Genomic DNA, 17,361 nt, shown 5'->3' on the forward strand with positions numbered 1-17,361 from the left:
CTATAAATTAGGACGCAAAAGGACACAATTAGGACGCAAAAGGAGGCCTCTGTTGCCGCTACAGAAAATGTCAACAAATTGAAATTAAGACAAAGAGAGTGGTTTGGAGAGTAAGGTGAACTCTATTGGTCGAGTATCTCCCATCACTCTGGGACCGAAATCATAAAGAGACATGAAACAGGAAATGATAGTGGGGTCAAAGAGGAAGTAGAGAGGTCAGACAGGAAGTGAAGGGAAACTGACCTCTTCTGAGACGGCTGACCCACAGGAAGTACTTTGTCTTCATAGAACCTCTTCATGGCGAACCTGTCCAGGGCCTGGTCAGCACTAAACACATAGAGACAAACATCTCGTCAGAACTCATACCCACACACATTTTACAGTAGTGTTTTTGCAGTTATGACTGTATAGCATCCACTAGTGTTTTTGCAGACATGACTGTAGTATAATATAGTATTTACTGTAGTGTTTCTGCGGACATGACTGTAGTATATTGTAGCAACACTTGTCGACTAGGGTTAGCTAACATGGCACAACTACCAGACTATGCCTACTGTTTAATGAGGGGAACATCTCAACCAGAGCATAAGAAACACAGGTTGGAAAATAAGTACAGCATCGTTTGTCACCGTTTTTGGACATCTTGTGAACTTGATCAGCTGAATCTCTGTGAAACCACTGCTGTATTTCAGTAAGCTATCTAGTGGAAGTAACTGATCTAAGAAGTAATTTGGTGTACTCTTGTTAATGTGTTATTTATCTGTGTTGGTCCCATGTTTCATGAGCCTAAATAAATTAACCCAGAAATCTCTCAAATTCTGTGTATTTGTAGTTCTCTCAAATTTTGTGCACACATTTGTTTACATCCCTGTTAGTGAGTATTTCTCCTTCGTCAAGATAATGCATCCACCTGACATGAAGTGATATATCAAGAAGCTGATTATTTATTTTATCTTTATTTAACAAGGCAAGTCAGTTAAGAATAAATTCTTATTTTCAATGACGGCCAAGGAACAGTGGGTTAACTGCCTGTTCAGGGGCAGAACAACAGATTTGTACCTTGTCAGCTCGGGGGTTTGAATTTGCAACCTTCAGGTTACTAGTCCAACGCGCTAACCACTAGGCTACCCTGGCGCATTCTGCTAGGAACAATAAAAGGCCACTCTAAAATGTGCAGTTTTGTCACACAACACAATGCCACAGATGTCTCACGTTTTGAAGGAGCAAGCAATTGGCATGCTGACTGCAGTAATGTCCACCAGAGCTGTTTCCAGATAATTTAACATGAATTTCTCTACCATAATCAGCCTCCAACATCGTTTTAGAGAATTTACCAGTACATTCAACCGGCTTCAAAACTGTGGACTAAGTGTAACCACGCCAGCCCAGGATTTCCACACCCGACTTCTTCACCTGTGGGATCATCTGAGACAAGCCACCCAGACAGCTGATGAAACCGTGGGTTTACACAACCGAAGAATTTCTGCACAAACTGTCTGAAACCGTCTCAGGTAAGCTCATCTGTGTGCTTGTCACCAGGGTCTGACAGCAGTTTGGCGCCGTAACTGACTTCAGTGGACAAATGATCACCTTTGATGGCCACTGGCATGCTGGAGAAGTGTGGAAGTGTGCTCTTCACGGATGAATCCTGGCTTCAACTGTACCAGGTAGATGGTGGGCGTCATGTGGGCGAGCGGTTTGCTGATGTCAACATTGTGAACAGAGTGCCCCACGGTGGCGGTGGGGTGATGGTATGAGCAGACATTAACTACAGACAACGAACACAATTGTATTTTATGTCAATTTGAATACATAGTCATACCGTGATGAGATCCTGAGGCCACAGATGCCATTCACCCCCTAGACTTTTTCTATTGTGTTATTGATTGTACGTGTGTTTATTCCATGTGTAACTCTGTGTTGTTTGTGTCACACTGCTTTGCTTTATCTTGGCCAGGTCGCAGTTGTAAATGAGAACTTGTTCTCAACTGGCCTACCTGGTTAAATAAAGATTAAATAAAATAATAATATTAATAATGTTTCAGTGTGAAAATGCACGGCCCTATGTTGCAAGGATCTGTACACAATTCCTGGAAGCTGAAAATGTCCCAGTTCTTCCATGGCCTACATACTCACCAGACATGTCACCCATTGAGCCTGTTTGGGTTGCTCTGGATCAACATGTACGATAGGGTGTTCCAGTTCCCGCCAATATCTAGCAACTTCGTACCGCCATTGAAGAGGAGTGGGACAACGTTCCCAAGGTCACAATCAAAGAGCCTGATCAACTCTCTGTTAAGGATATCTGTCATGCTGCATGAGGCCATGCCTCACACCAGATACCAACTGGTTTTCTGATCCACACCCCTACCTTTTTTTAAAGGTATCTGTGACCAATAGATGCATATATGTATTCCCAGTGAGGTGAAATCCATAGATTCGGGCCTAATTAATTTTTTCTATTGACTGATTTCCTTGTATGGACTGTAACTGAGTAAAATCTTTGAAATTGTTGCGACTATATTTTTGTTCAGTGTACAATAGTCATGGCTGCACAACACTACAGTGAATACTACACTATACTACAGTCATGTCCGCCAAAACACTACAGTGAATACTATAGTATACTACAGTCATGTCCGCCAAAACACTACAGTGAATACTATAGTATACATTTATAAATGTTTAGTCATTTAGCAGATGCTTTTATCCAGAGCGACTTACAGGAGCAATTCGGGTTAAGTGCCCTGCTCAAGGGCACATTGACAGATCTTCCACCTAGTCGGCTCGGTGATTTGAACCAGCAACCTTTCGGTTACTGGCCCAGCGCTCTTAACTGTCAGGCTTCCTGCCTCCCCAGTGAATTCTATAGTATACTACAGTAAAGTCCGCAAAAATATAAATATATGTATATGAATATAGTAATACTACAGTATTTAGACTATAGTATACTAAAAGTATTATTTTATGTGGGAGTAGCGCTCACTCATATCTATAGACCTCTTCAAAGGACTCTATTTTAACTGTTAAAAAAGTGATGCTAGTGTCAAGAGACTGTGACCCCCAAAACTTCCAATGGCCCAATACATCCAATGAGCCAATATATCCAATGGCCCAATACATCCAATGGCCCCAATACATCCAATGGCCCAATACATCCAATGGCCGAATACATCCAATGGCCCCAATACATCCAATGGTCCAAAACATTCTAATGGCCTCAATACATCCAATGGCCCCAATACATCCAATGGACCAATACATCCAATGGCCCAATACATCCAATGGCCCAATACATCCAATGGCCCAATACATTCCAATGGCCCCAATACATCCAATGGCCCAATACATCCAATGGCCCAATACATCCAATGGTCCAATACTTCCAATGGCTGCAATACAATATATCAAATGGCCCCAATACATCCAATGGCCCCAAAACATTCAAAGGCCCCAATATATCAAATGGCCCCAATACATCCAATGGCCCCAATACATCCAATTACCCAATACATCCAATGGCTGCAATACAATATATCCAATGGCCCCAATACATTCAATTACGAATATACATCCAATGGCTGCAATACATCCAAAGGCCCCAACACATCCAAAGGCCCCAATACATCCAAAGGCCCCAATACATCCAAAGGCCCCAATATATCCAATGGCCCCAATATATCCAATGGCCCCAATATATCCAATGGCCCCAATATATCCGATGACCCCTATACATCCAAAGGCCCAATACATCCAGTGACCCAATAGCAGATAGAGGAAAACCCAGAAAGCTGCTCCTCTTCGCGGACGTTGTCATTTTAGTGAACTCACAGTGTTGTCTTGCTTTATCTGCATTGTCTTAATTAGGGCCTGCTTTGTTATAATAAAAAAAAAGCCTGAACACTGGTACACTGTGTACTGTACACAGTTTTCACGTGTTGGGTAGGGAGGGGCAATGCGATGATCAGTGGATAACATGGATCGTGTGACTCTTCATCATCTGCTTATTTGTTGACTGTTCTACTCTTCTCTATGGTTCTAAAGTTTACATGACTCCTCTTTATCTCTCTCTCTCTCTCTCTCTCTCTCTCTCACTCACTCTCTCTCTCTCTCACTCCCCCCTATCTGTCTCTCACTCCCCTTTCTCTCTCTCTCTCACTCCCCTCTTTCTCCTCTCTCTCACTCCCCTCTTTCTCATCTCTCTCTCTCACTCCCCTCTTTCTCATCTCTCTCTCTCTCTCTCTCTCTCTCACTCTCTCTCTCTCTCTCTCTCTCTCTCTCTCTCTCTCTCTCTCACTCTCCTCTTTCTCCTCTCTCACTCCCCTCTCTATATCACTACCTTCTTTCCCCCCCTCTCTCTCTGTCTGTCTTGTGTGTTGTGCTGTTTGAGGATGTATGTGTTTACGTGTGTTTACCTGGCTGATATGTTGCTGTAATGCATGTATGCTGCCACCACCACTCCTGTTCGCCCTCGGTTCCCCTACAGAGACAACATCAAACAAGGATTACCAATCAGGAAGTATTGCTTTCACACATTGGTCATTCAGAAGATAGCTATTGGGAAAGGAAAAGGACGGCCGTCTACTGTCTCTGAGCAGCATAAACCATACAAAGGGTCTGAAACTGTATGTATATGACAGCGGTATTGTTTCTCAACATGCTTGAGAGGGCTTTAGTTAGCACAGTACAGTATCACACAGTATCTCACCTTGTTGTGTATCACTACTACATTGTGACTGTCTGCACTCAGCCAACTGTCCATAGCCTTACAGATAGTGCAGATCTTATCCAGGGCAGGCGCGTGGTGGTCCGGCCAGCCAAAGTCCAACACTTTTGGGTTGAGCTGGTTGATGTCACAGCGTTTCTCGCTGAGGTTGAAGAGCTGAAAGAGCAACGTGTTTCATCTCATTGAGTTCCTTTTTATTTTATTTTTTTCTACAGAGAGAAAAATGACAGAGGGCAAGCTGATCGTAGATCAGTGTCTACAGGGGCATTGGCGAGGGTAAGCTGATCCTAGATCAGTGTCTACAGGAGCAACTTCAGGATGATACAGATCTACAGTCAGCTTTTTTGTTTTCCCCCCTTAAAAGGAAAGCCTATGAATTGGTAGTGTGAGCTGATCCTAGATCAGTGGGGTGGCCCTCACCAGGTAGTTGTCTTGGTGTTTGGAGCGCAGCATGGAAGCCACCTCGCGGAGGTTTGCAGAGTAGCTGTTCTCATCCACAGAGCTGGAGAAGGAGACTGAGATGATCCTCTCAGTGATGTAGACCAGGTCCAACTCATAGTTCTCTTCCAGGGCCTGTAGCAGACTCACACTCCTGAGGGAGGGAGGGAGGGAGGGAGGGAGGGAGGGAGGGAGGGAGGGAGGGAGGGAGGGAGGGAGGGAGGGAGGGAGGGAGGGAGGGAGGGAGAAAACTTTTATACTTTCCATGGCAATAAAGCTTTGTGAATTAAATTAATTAAATTGTGAGAGTGAGGGCGGTAGGGAGATCTTCCATCACAAGTTGAATCACAAGTTAAAGACAGTAGACTACTTTTACTTACTTTATTGCATTGCTTTGGTAACATCAGAGTCTCTTTCATGCCAATAAAACATATTTTGAATTTGAGATGGCGAGAGAGAGAGAGAGAGAGAGAGAGAGAGAGAGAGAGAGAGACAGCCAGACATCAGAGGGACCCCCGTGTCATATCATGGTAGGACAGATGTAATGAGATGGAGAGGGAGAGAGAGACAGAGAGAGACAGAGAGAGAGAGAGAGAGGGAGAGAGACAGAGAGAGAGAGACAGAGAGACAGACAGCCAGACATCAGAGGGACCCCCGTGCCATATCATGGTAGGACAGATAAAATGAGATGGAATCCAGCGCCTTCCAAAAGCATAATCTATAAAAACCCACTATCTGCAACTGACTGAATACTGTCCACAGTCTTAGCTGAATCTCATTTATTGAGGACAGGATATCACTAAATCAATGTGGGGTCATGGTAAAAACTCCAGCTGCTTCCAAACTTCAGCTGCTGTTCAGTACATTAAACACACACACACACACACACACACACAGACACACACACACCAGTCAATACATTAAACACACACTACACGTTTCGTTTGGATCCACTCAGACAAAAAAAAGAATGGAGAGAGATGGATTCAATGGATGAAAATATGTTTAATTCCGTGAGTGTAAAGCTCAGGAGACTAAACAAAACATTTTGGTCACTTGATAGGAATCTAAAATATTCTGGGCAGAGCAGAGAGAGAACGACCACATGACTTTTCACAATCTGGTGTATCTGGACCTTAATCAGGAGTCTAAAACAGACTGGGAGAGGATATGACTCAGGGAGAGTGTCTACTAGGAATATTTCCCGCGTGTCAACTCTGGAGCGCTAACTTGGAGGATATTGCTCATGTGACTTCTACAGGGCAATACACTGGTTATACAGTGATAACATGCAGTGCATCTGGCACTATGAGAAAGTTATTATTCACAAGGACTAGACAAAAGCAATATATGCCAAATGTTCTCTACTAAACACAAATACAACGTGCTTCCTTAATTTATTTCTCTCCTTCTCTTAGTATATGCCTCACCCAGTCTCCTTCTCTTAGTATATGCCTCACCAAGTCTCCTTCTCTTAGTATATGCCTCACCCAGTCTCCTTCTCTTAGTATATGCCTCACCAAGTCTCCTTCTCTTAGTATATGCCTCACCCAGTCTCCTTCTCTTAGTATATGCCTCACCAAGTCTCCTTCTCTTAGTATATGCCTCACCCAGTCTCCTTCTCTTAGTATATGCCTCACCAGTCTCCTTCTCTTAGTATATGCCTCACCAAGTCTCCTTCTCTTAGTATATGCCTCACCCCGTCTCCTTCTCTTAGTATATGCCTCACCCAGTCTCCTTCTCTTAGTATATGCCTCACCCAGTCTCCTTCTCTTAGTATATGCCTCACCAAGTCTAATTCTCTTAGTATATGCCTCACCCCGTCTCCTTCTCTTAGTATATGCCTCACCAAGTCTCCTTCTCTTAGTATATGCCTCACCCCGTCTCCTTCTCTTAGTATATGCCTCACCCAGTCTCCTTCTCTTAGTATATGCCTCACCCAGTCTCCTTCTCTTAGTATATGCCTCACCCCGTCTCCTTCTCTTAGTATATGCCTCACCCAGTCTCCTTCTCTTAGTATATGCCTCACCCAGTCTCCTTCTCTTAGTATATGCCTCACCCAGTCTCCTTCTCTTAGTATATGCCTCACCCAGTCTCCTTCTCTTAGTATATGCCTCACCCAGTCTCCTTCTCTTAGTATATGCCGCACCAAGTCTCCTTCTCTTAGTATATGCCTCACCCAGTCTCCTTCTCTTAGTATATGCCTCACCAAGTCTCCTTCTCTTAGTATATGCCTCACCCAGTCTCCTTCTCTTAGTATATGCCTCACCCAGTCTCCTTCTCTTAGTATATGCCTCACCAAGTCTCCTTCTCTTAGTATATGCCTCACCCCGTCTCCTTCTCTTAGTATATGCCTCACCCAGTCTCCTTCTCTTAGTATATGCCTCACCCAGTCTCCTTCTCTTAGTATATGCCTCACCAAGTCTCCTTCTCTTAGTATATGCCTCACCCCCGTCTCCTTCTCTTAGTATATGCCTCACCCCATCTCCTTCTCTTAGTATATGCCTCACCCCGTCTCCTTCTCTTAGTATATGCCTCACCCAGTCTCCTTCTCTTAGTATATGCCTCACCCCGTCTCCTTCTCTTAGTATATGCCTCACCCAGTCTCCTTCTCTTAGTATATGCCTCACCCAGTCTCCTTCTCTTAGTATATGCCTCACCCAGTCTCCTTCTCTTAGTATATGCCTCACCCAGTCTCCTTCTCTTAGTATATGCCTCACCCAGTCTCCTTCTCTTAGTATATGCCTCACCCAGTCTCCTTCTCTTAGTATATGCCTCACCCAGTCTCCTTCTCTTAGTATATGCCTCACCCAGTCTCCTTCTGTTAGTATATGCCTCACCCAGTCTCCTTCTCTTAGTATATGCCTCACCCAGTCTCCTTCTCTTAGTATATGCCTCACCCAGTCTCCTTCTCTTAGTATATGCCTCACCCAGTCTCCTTCTCTTAGTATATGCCTCACCCAGTCTCCTTCTCTTAGTATATGCCTCACCAAGTCTCCTTCTCTTAGTATATGCCTCACCCAGTCTCTTTCTGTTAGTATATGCTTCACCCAGTCTCCTTCTGTTAGTATATGCCTCACCAAGTCTCCTTCTCTTAGTATATGCCTCACCCAGTCTCCTTCTCTTAGTATATGCCTCACCAAGTCTCCTTCTGTTAGTATATGCCTCACCCAGTCTCCTTCTCTTAGTATATGCCTCACCCCGTCTCCTTCTCTTAGTATATGGCTCACCCCGTCTCCTTCTCTTAGTATATGCCTCACCCAGTCTCCTTCTCTTAGTATATGGCTCACCCCGTCTCCTTCTCTTAGTATATGCCTCACCCAGTCTCCTTCTGTTAGTATATGCCTCACCAAGTCTCCTTCTCTTAGTATATGCCTCACCCAGTCTCCTTCTGTTAGTATATGTCTCACCCAGTCTCCTTCTCTTAGTATATGCCTCACCCAGTCTCCTTCTCTTAGTATATGCCTCACCCAGTCTCCTTCTCTTAGTATATGCCTCACCAAGTCTCCTTCTCTTAGTATATGCCTCACCAAGTCTCCTTCTCTTAGTATATGCCTCACCCCGTCTCCTTCTCTTAGTATATGCCTCACCAAGTCTCCTTCTCTTAGTATATGCCTCACCCCATCTCCTTCTCTTAGTATATGCCTCACCCAGTCTCCTTCTCTTAGTATATGCCTCACCCAGTCTCCTTCTCTTAGTATATGCCTCACCCCGTCTCCTTCTCTTAGTATATGCCTCACCCAGTCTCCTTCTCTTAGTATATGCCTCACCCAGTCTCCTTCTCTAGTATATGCCTCACCCAGTCTCCTTCTCTTAGTATATGCCTCACCCAGTCTCCTTCTCTTAGTATATGCCTCACCCAGTCTCCTTCTCTTAGTATATGCCTCACCCAGTCTCCTTCTCTTAGTATATGCCTCACCCAGTCTCCTTCTCTTAGTATATGCCTCACCCAGTCTCCTTCTCTTAGTATATGCCTCACCCAGTCTCCTTCTCTTAGTATATGCCTCACCCAGTCTCCTTCTCTTAGTATATGCCTCACCCAGTCTCCTTCTCTTTAGTATATGCCTCACCCAGTCTCCTTCTCTTAGTATATGCCTCACCCAGTCTCCTTCTCTTAGTATATGCCTCACCCAGTCTCCTTCTCTTAGTATATGCCTCACCAAGTCTCCTTCTCTTAGTATATGCCTCACCCAGTCTCTTTCTGTTAGTATATGCCTCACCCAGTCTCCTTCTGTTAGTATATGCCTCACCAAGTCTCCTTCTCTTAGTATATGCCTCACCCAGTCTCCTTCTGTTAGTATATGCCTCACCCAGTCTCCTTCTGTTAGTATATGCCTCACCCAGTCTCCTTCTCTTAGTATATGCCTCACCCAGTCTCCCTCTCTTAGTATATGGCTCACCCCGTCTCCTTCTCTTAGTATATGCCTCACCCAGTCTCCTTCTCTTAGTATATGGCTCACCCCGTCTCCTTCTCTTAGTATATGCCTCACCCAGTCTCCTTCTGTTAGTATATGCCTCACCAAGTCTCCTTCTCTTAGTATATGCCTCACCCAGTCTCCTTCTGTTAGTATATGCCTCACCCAGTCTCCTTCTCTTAGTATATGCCTCACCAAGTCTCCTTCTCTTAGTATATGCCTCACCCAGTCTGTTCTCTTAGTATAGGCCTCACCAAGTCTCCTTCTCTTAGTATATGCCTCACCCAGTCTCCTTCTCTTAGTATATGCCTCACCCAGTCTCCTTCTCTTAGTATATGCCTCACCAAGTCTCCTTCTCTTAGTATATGCCTCACCCAGTCTCCTTCTCTTAGTATATGGCTCACCCAGTCTCCTTCTCTTAGTATATGCCTCACCCAGTCTTCTTCTCTTAGTATATGCCTCACCCAGTCTCCTTCTCTTAGTATATGCCTCACCAGTCTCCTTCTCTTAGTATATGCCTCACCAAGTCTCCTTCTCTTAGTATATGCCTCACCCAGTCTCCTTCTCTTAGTATATGCCTCACCCAGTCTCCTTCTCTAGTATATGCCGCACCCAGTCTCCTTCTCTTAGTATATGCCTCACCAAGTCTCCTTCTCTTAGTATATGCCTCACCCAGTCTCCTTCTCTTAGTATATGCCTCACCCAGTCTCCTTCTCTTAGTATATGCCTCACCCAGTCTCCTTCTCTTAGTATATGCCTCACCCAGTCTCCTTCTCTTAGTATATGCCTCACCCAGTTCTCCTTCTCTTAGTATATGCCTCACCAAGTCTCCTTCTCTTAGTATATGCCTCACCAAGTCTCCTTCTCTTAGTATATGCCTCACCCCAGTCTCCTTCTCTTAGTATATGCCTCACCCAGTCTCCTTCTCTTAGTATATGCCTCACCCAGTCTCCTTCTCTTAGTATATGCCTCACCCAGTCTCCTTCTCTTAGTATATGCCTCACCCAGTCTCCTTCTCTTAGTATATGCCTCACCCCGTCTCCTTCTCTTAGTATATGCCTCACCAAGTCTCCTTCTCTTAGTATATGCCTCACCCAGTCTCCTTCTGTTAGTATATGCCTCACCCAGTCTCCTTCTGTTAGTATATGCCTCACCCAGTCTCCTTCTCTTAGTATATGCCTCACCCAGTCTCCTTCTCTTAGTATATGGCTCACCCCGTCTCCTTCTCTTAGTATATGCCTCACCCAGTCTCCTTCTCTTAGTATATGGCTCACCCCGTCTCCTTCTCTTAGTATATGCCTCACCCAGTCTCCTTCTGTTAGTATATGCCTCACCAAGTCTCCTTCTCTTAGTATATGCCTCACCCAGTCTCCTTCTGTTAGTATATGCCTCACCCAGTCTCCTTCTCTTAGTATATGCCTCACCAAGTCTCCTTCTCTTAGTATATGCCTCACCCAGTCTGTTCTCTAGTATAGGCCTCACCAAGTCTCCTTCTCTTAGTATATGCCTCACCCAGTCTCCTTCTCTTAGTATATGCCTCACCCAGTCTCCTTCTCTTAGTATATGCCTCACCAAGTCTCCTTCTCTTAGTATATGCCTCACCCAGTCTCCTTCTCTTAGTATATGGCTCACCAGTCTCCTTCTCTTAGTATATGCCTCACCCAGTCTTCTTCTCTTAGTATATGCCTCACCCAGTCTCCTTCTCTTAGTATATGCCTCACCCAGTCTCCTTCTCTTAGTATATGCCTCACCAAGTCTCCTTCTCTTAGTATATGCCTCACCCAGTCTCCTTCTCTTAGTATATGCCTCACCCAGTCTCCTTCTCTTAGTATATGCCGCACCCAGTCTCCTTCTCTTAGTATATGCCTCACCAAGTCTCCTTCTCTTAGTATATGCCTCACCCAGTCTCCTTCTCTTAGTATATGCCTCACCCAGTCTCCTTCTCTTAGTATATGCCTCACCCAGTCTCCTTCTCTTAGTATATGCCTCACCCAGTCTCCTTCTCTTAGTATATGCCTCACCCAGTCTCCTTCTCTTAGTATATGCCTCACCAAGTCTCCTTCTCTTAGTATATGCCTCACAAGTCTCCTTCTCTTAGTATATGCCTCACCCAGTCTCCTTCTCTTAGTATATGCCTCACCCAGTCTCCTTCTCTTAGTATATGCCTCACCCAGTCTCCTTCTCTTAGTATATGCCTCACCCAGTCTCCTTCTCTTAGTATATGCCTCACCCAGTCTCCTTCTCTTAGTATATGCCTCACCCCGTCTCCTTCTCTTAGTATATGCCTCACCAAGTCTCCTTCTCTTAGTATATGCCTCATCCAGTCTGTTCTTCTAGTATAGGCCTCATCCACTCTTACCATCTTTCAGTCCTTCGCTCCCTCTCGTCTTACCTCTCTCCTTACTACTCTTGTAGAGGTTATACTGATAGAACAGAGGTTTGGTTCTCCTGATTCAGAGGGGTTGGGTTAAATATGGAAGACACTTTCAATTGAATGCATTCAGTTGTTCAACTGACTAGGTATCCCACTTTCACCTTTCCCTTTGCCTCCAGACACCAGCATGCACTGGGCACCAATCTGCTTCTCATCAGCGCTGCCACGGAGCCACGGGCCAAAACTACAGCCTTCTTTCACTTTATCAGCACAGCGCATATCTCTCCACGCTCAATTACGAAGCTGCACCGATCACCTTCACGCATTTAAACAAACACAGCCGGTGAAACATATCCCCTTTATCACTGATAACCAATGCACAATACAAGTCCCAGTTAGCATGTGATGAGGACAATATATGTGAATATGTGTAATAATGATCCATTATGGTGTGTGTGTTTCTTTGTGGGTAATGTGTAGGATACGTGACGAGCCAGATGGAGCATATGATTGGTTTGAACTGTATCCTTGGTTTTGTGGGGGAAAGCACTCAACACTGACACTATACAGCTGTGTCAATGTTCAAAACTTCACTGCTGTTGTATATTTGTCTTGTAGTATAATACCTCATCGCTACACCAACTCATCTCTACACCACCTCATCTCTACACCACCTCATCGCTACACCACCTCATCTCAACACCACCTTATCGCAACACAACCTCATATCTAAGCCATCTCTACACTACGCCACCTCATCTCTACACTACGCCACCTCATCTCTACACTATGCCACCTCATCTCTACACTACGCCACCTCATCTCTACACTACACCACCTCATCTCAACACTATGCCACCTCATCGCTACACCACCTTATCTCTACACCACCTCATCTCTATACCACCTCATCTCTACACCACCTCATCTCTATACCACCTCATCTCTACACCACCTCATCTCTACACCACCTCATCTCTACACCACCTCATCTCTACACTACGCCAACTCATCTCTACACTACGCCACCTCATCTCTACACTACACCACCTCATCTCTACACTACGCCACCTCATCTCTACACTACACCACCTCATCTCTACACTACGCCACCCTCATCTCTACACTACGCCACCTCATCTCTACACTACACCAACTCATCTCTACACTACGCCACCTCATCTCTACACTACACCACCTCTTCTCAACACTATGCCACCTCATGGCTACACCACCTCATCACTACACCACCTCATCTCTACACCACCTCATCTCTATACCACCTCATCTCTACGCCATCTCATCTCTACGCCACCTCATCTCTACACTACGCCAACTCATTTCTACACTACACCACCTCTTCTCTACACCACCTCTTCTCTACACTAAGCAAACCTCATCGCTACACTACGCCACCTCATCTCTACACTACACCACCTCATATCTACACTAACTCATCTCTACACCACCTCTTCTCTATGCCACCTCTTCTCTACGCCACCTCATCTCTACACCACCTCATCTCTACTCCACTTCATATCTACACTACTTCATCTCTACACCACCTCTTCTCTACGCCCCCTCATCTCTACACTACCTCATCTCTACACCACCTCTTCTCTAAGCAACCTCATCTCTACACTACCTCATCTCTACACCACCTCTCCTCTACACCACCTCTTCTCTACACCTCCTCATCTCTACACTACACCACCTCATCTCTATACTACGCCACCTCATCTCTACACTACACCACCTCATCTCTACACCACCTCATCTCTACACCACCTCATCTCTACACCACCTCTTCTCTACACTACCTCTTCTCTATGCCACCTCATCTCTACACCACCTCAGCTCTACACTATCTAGTGGTTAGAGCGTTGAAAGGTTGCTAGATCGAATCCCCGAGCTGACAAAGGAAAAAATTTGTCGTTCTGCCCTTGAACAAGCCGTCATTGTAAATAAGATGTTTTCTTAACGGACTTGCCTAGCTAAATAAAGGTTAAATAAATCTATACACAGGTAAAGCACAAACTGACAGCTTATGTAATGCCAGGAAGAATATGACACAGAAAAGGGTAGCCTATCTGGATGTCTGAAACGCTATTTCAGGTTTAACAACAGGGCTTGCTGGTTAGCTAGAGGTTGTTCTCTTGACACAAATGGACAATTTCAACTGCTGCTTGCCGCTTGCCTCTCACAATGGGAATGCATTGTATTCGGAGCTGTGTAAAGAAAAAACTTATTTAAAAAGCTAACAAACGGTCTCAAATATCTCCCAAAAGTGCCCAGCAGTGCTATATTATCTACACTACGCCACCTCATCTCTACCCTACACCACCTCATCTCTACATTACACCACCTCATCTCTACACTACGCCACCTCACCTCTACACTACACCACCTCTTCTCTACACCACCTTATCTCTACACTGCACCACCTCTTCTCTACACCACCTCATCACTACACCACCTCATCTCTACACTACACCACCTCATCTCTACACTACGCCACCTCATCTCTACCCTACACCACCTCATCTCTACATTACACCACCTCATCTCTACATTACACCACCTCATCTCTACACTACGCCACCTCATCTCTACACTACACCACCTCTTCTCTACACCACCTCATCACTACACCACCTCATCTCTACACTACACCACCTCATCTCTACACTACGCCACCTCATCTCTACACTACACCACCTCATCTCTACACTACGCCACCTCATCTCTACACTACGCCACCTCATCTCTACACTACACCACCTCATCTCTACACCACCTCATCTCTACACCAACCTCATCTCTACACCACCTCATCTCTACACTACACCACCTCATCTCTACACTACACCACCTCATCTCTACACTACACCACCTCATCTCTACACTACACCACCTCATCTCTACACCACCTCATCTCTACACCACCTCATCTCTACACTACGCCACCTCTTCTCTACACTACACCACCTCATCTCTACACTACGTCACCTCTACACTACACCACCTCATCTCTACACCACCTCTTCTCTACACTACACCACCTCATCTCTACACTACACCACCTCATCTCTACACCACCTCATCTCTACACTACACCACCTCATCTCTACACCACCTCATCTCTACACTATGCCACCTCTTCACTACACTACACCACCTCATCTCTACACTACACCACCTCATCTATACACTACACCACCTCATCTCTACACTACGCCACCTAATCTCTACACTACACCACCTCATCTCTACACTACACCACCTCATCTCTACACCACCTCATCTCTACACTACACCACATCATCTCTACACTAAACCACCTCATCTCTACACTACGCCACCTCATCTCTACACTACACCACCTCATCTCTACACCACCTCATCTCTACACCACCTCATCTCTACACCACCTCATCTCTACACTACGCCACCTCTTCTCTACACTACACCACCTCATCTCTACACTACGCCACTTCATCTCTACACTACACCACCTCATCTCTACACTACGTCACCTCTACACTACACCACCTCATCTCTACACCACCTCTTCTCTACACTACACCACCTCATCTCTACACTACACCACCCCATCTCTACACAACCTCATCTCTACACTACACCACCTCATCTCTACACCACCTCATCTCTACACCACCTCATCTCTACACTACGCCACCTCTTCTCTACACTACACCACCTCATCTCTACACTACGCCACTTCATCTCTACACTACACCACCTCATCTCTACACTACGTCACCTCTACACTACACCACATCATCTCTACACCACCTCTTCTCTACACTACACCACCTCTTCTCTACACTACACCACCTCATCTCTACACTACACCACCTCATCTCTACACCACCTCATCTCTACATCACCTCATCTCTACACTATGCCACCTCATCTCTACACTACGCCACCTCTTCTCTACACTACACCACCTCATCTCTACACTACGCCACCTCATCTCTACACTACACCACCTCTTCTCTACACCACCTCATCTCTACACTGCACCACCTCTTCTCTACACCACCTCATCACTACACACCTCATCTCTACACTACACCACCTCATCTCTACACTACGCCACCTCATCTCTACACTACGCCACCTCATCTCTACACTACACCACCTCATCTCTACACTACGCCACCTCATCTCTACACTAAACCACCTCATCTCTACACTGCACCACCTCTTCTCTACACCACCTCATCACTACACCACCTCATCTCTACACCACCTCTTCTCTACACTACACCACCTCATCTCTACACTACACCACCTCATCTGTACACCACCTCATCTCTACACTACACCACCTCATCTCTACACCACCTCATCTCTACACTATGCCACCTCTTCACTACACTACACCACCTCATCTCTACACTACACCACATCATCTCTACACTACACCACCTCATCTCTACACTACGCCACCTCATCTCTACACTACACCACCTCATCTCTACATTACACCACCTCATCTCTACATTACACCACCCTCATCTCTACACTACGCCACCTCATCTCTACACTACACCACCTCTTCTCTACACCACCTTATCTCTACACTGAACCACCTCTTCTCTACACCACCTCATCACTACACCACCTCATCTCTACACTACACCACCTCATCTCTACACTACGCCACCCTCATCTCTACACTACACCCACCTCATCTCTACACTACGCCACCTCATCTCTACACTACACCACCTCATCTCTACACTAACGCACCCTCATCTCTACACTACACCACCTCATCTTACACCACCTCATCTCTACACCACCTCATCTCTACACCACCTCATCTCTACACTACTCACCTCATCTCTACACTACACCACCTCATCTCTACACTACACCACCTCATCTCTACACTACACCACCTCATCTCTACACCACCTCATCTCTACACCACCTCATCTCTACACTACGCCACCTCTTCTCTACACTACACCACCTCATCTCTACACTACACCACTTCATCCTCTACACTACACCACCTCATCTCGTACACTACGTCACCTCTACACTACACCACCTCATCTCTGCACCACCTCTTCTCTACACTACACCAACCCTCATCTCTACACTACACCACCTCATCTCTACACCACCTCATCTCTACACTACACCACCTCATCTCTACACCACCTCATCTCTACACTATGCCACCTCTTCACTACACTACACCACCTCATCTCTACACTACACCACCTCATCTATACACTACACCACCTCATCTCTACACTACGCCACCTAATCTCTACACTACACCACCTCATCTCTACACTACACCACCTCATCTCTACACCACCTCATCTCTACACTACACCACATCATCTCTACACTAAACCACC

The 17,361-nt window shown here is 45.6% G+C and overlaps 1 protein-coding gene across 5 annotated transcripts in view; it reads right to left on the minus strand.

Annotated features, from left to right (window-relative positions):
• LOC109905236 (tensin-1) overlaps positions 1–17,361 on the minus strand; it is a 346,409-nt gene that overhangs the window by 79,659 nt on the left and 249,389 nt on the right. For all 5 annotated transcript variants that reach the window (XM_031801026.1, XM_031801022.1, XM_031801028.1 and 2 more), the window contains 4 exons: positions 5,147–5,318; positions 4,709–4,882; positions 4,416–4,480; positions 244–327 (listed from right to left, as the gene is read on the minus strand). In XM_031801026.1, coding sequence (XP_031656886.1) covers positions 244–327; positions 4,416–4,480; positions 4,709–4,882; positions 5,147–5,318 — 495 coding nt within the window. The remainder of the gene's footprint in view (positions 1–243; positions 328–4,415; positions 4,481–4,708; positions 4,883–5,146; positions 5,319–17,361) is intronic.

The sequence above is a fragment of the Oncorhynchus kisutch genome, linkage group LG2 (assembly GCF_002021735.2).
Source record: "Oncorhynchus kisutch isolate 150728-3 linkage group LG2, Okis_V2, whole genome shotgun sequence".
In the NCBI taxonomy this organism is placed as follows: domain Eukaryota; kingdom Metazoa; phylum Chordata; class Actinopteri; order Salmoniformes; family Salmonidae; genus Oncorhynchus; species Oncorhynchus kisutch.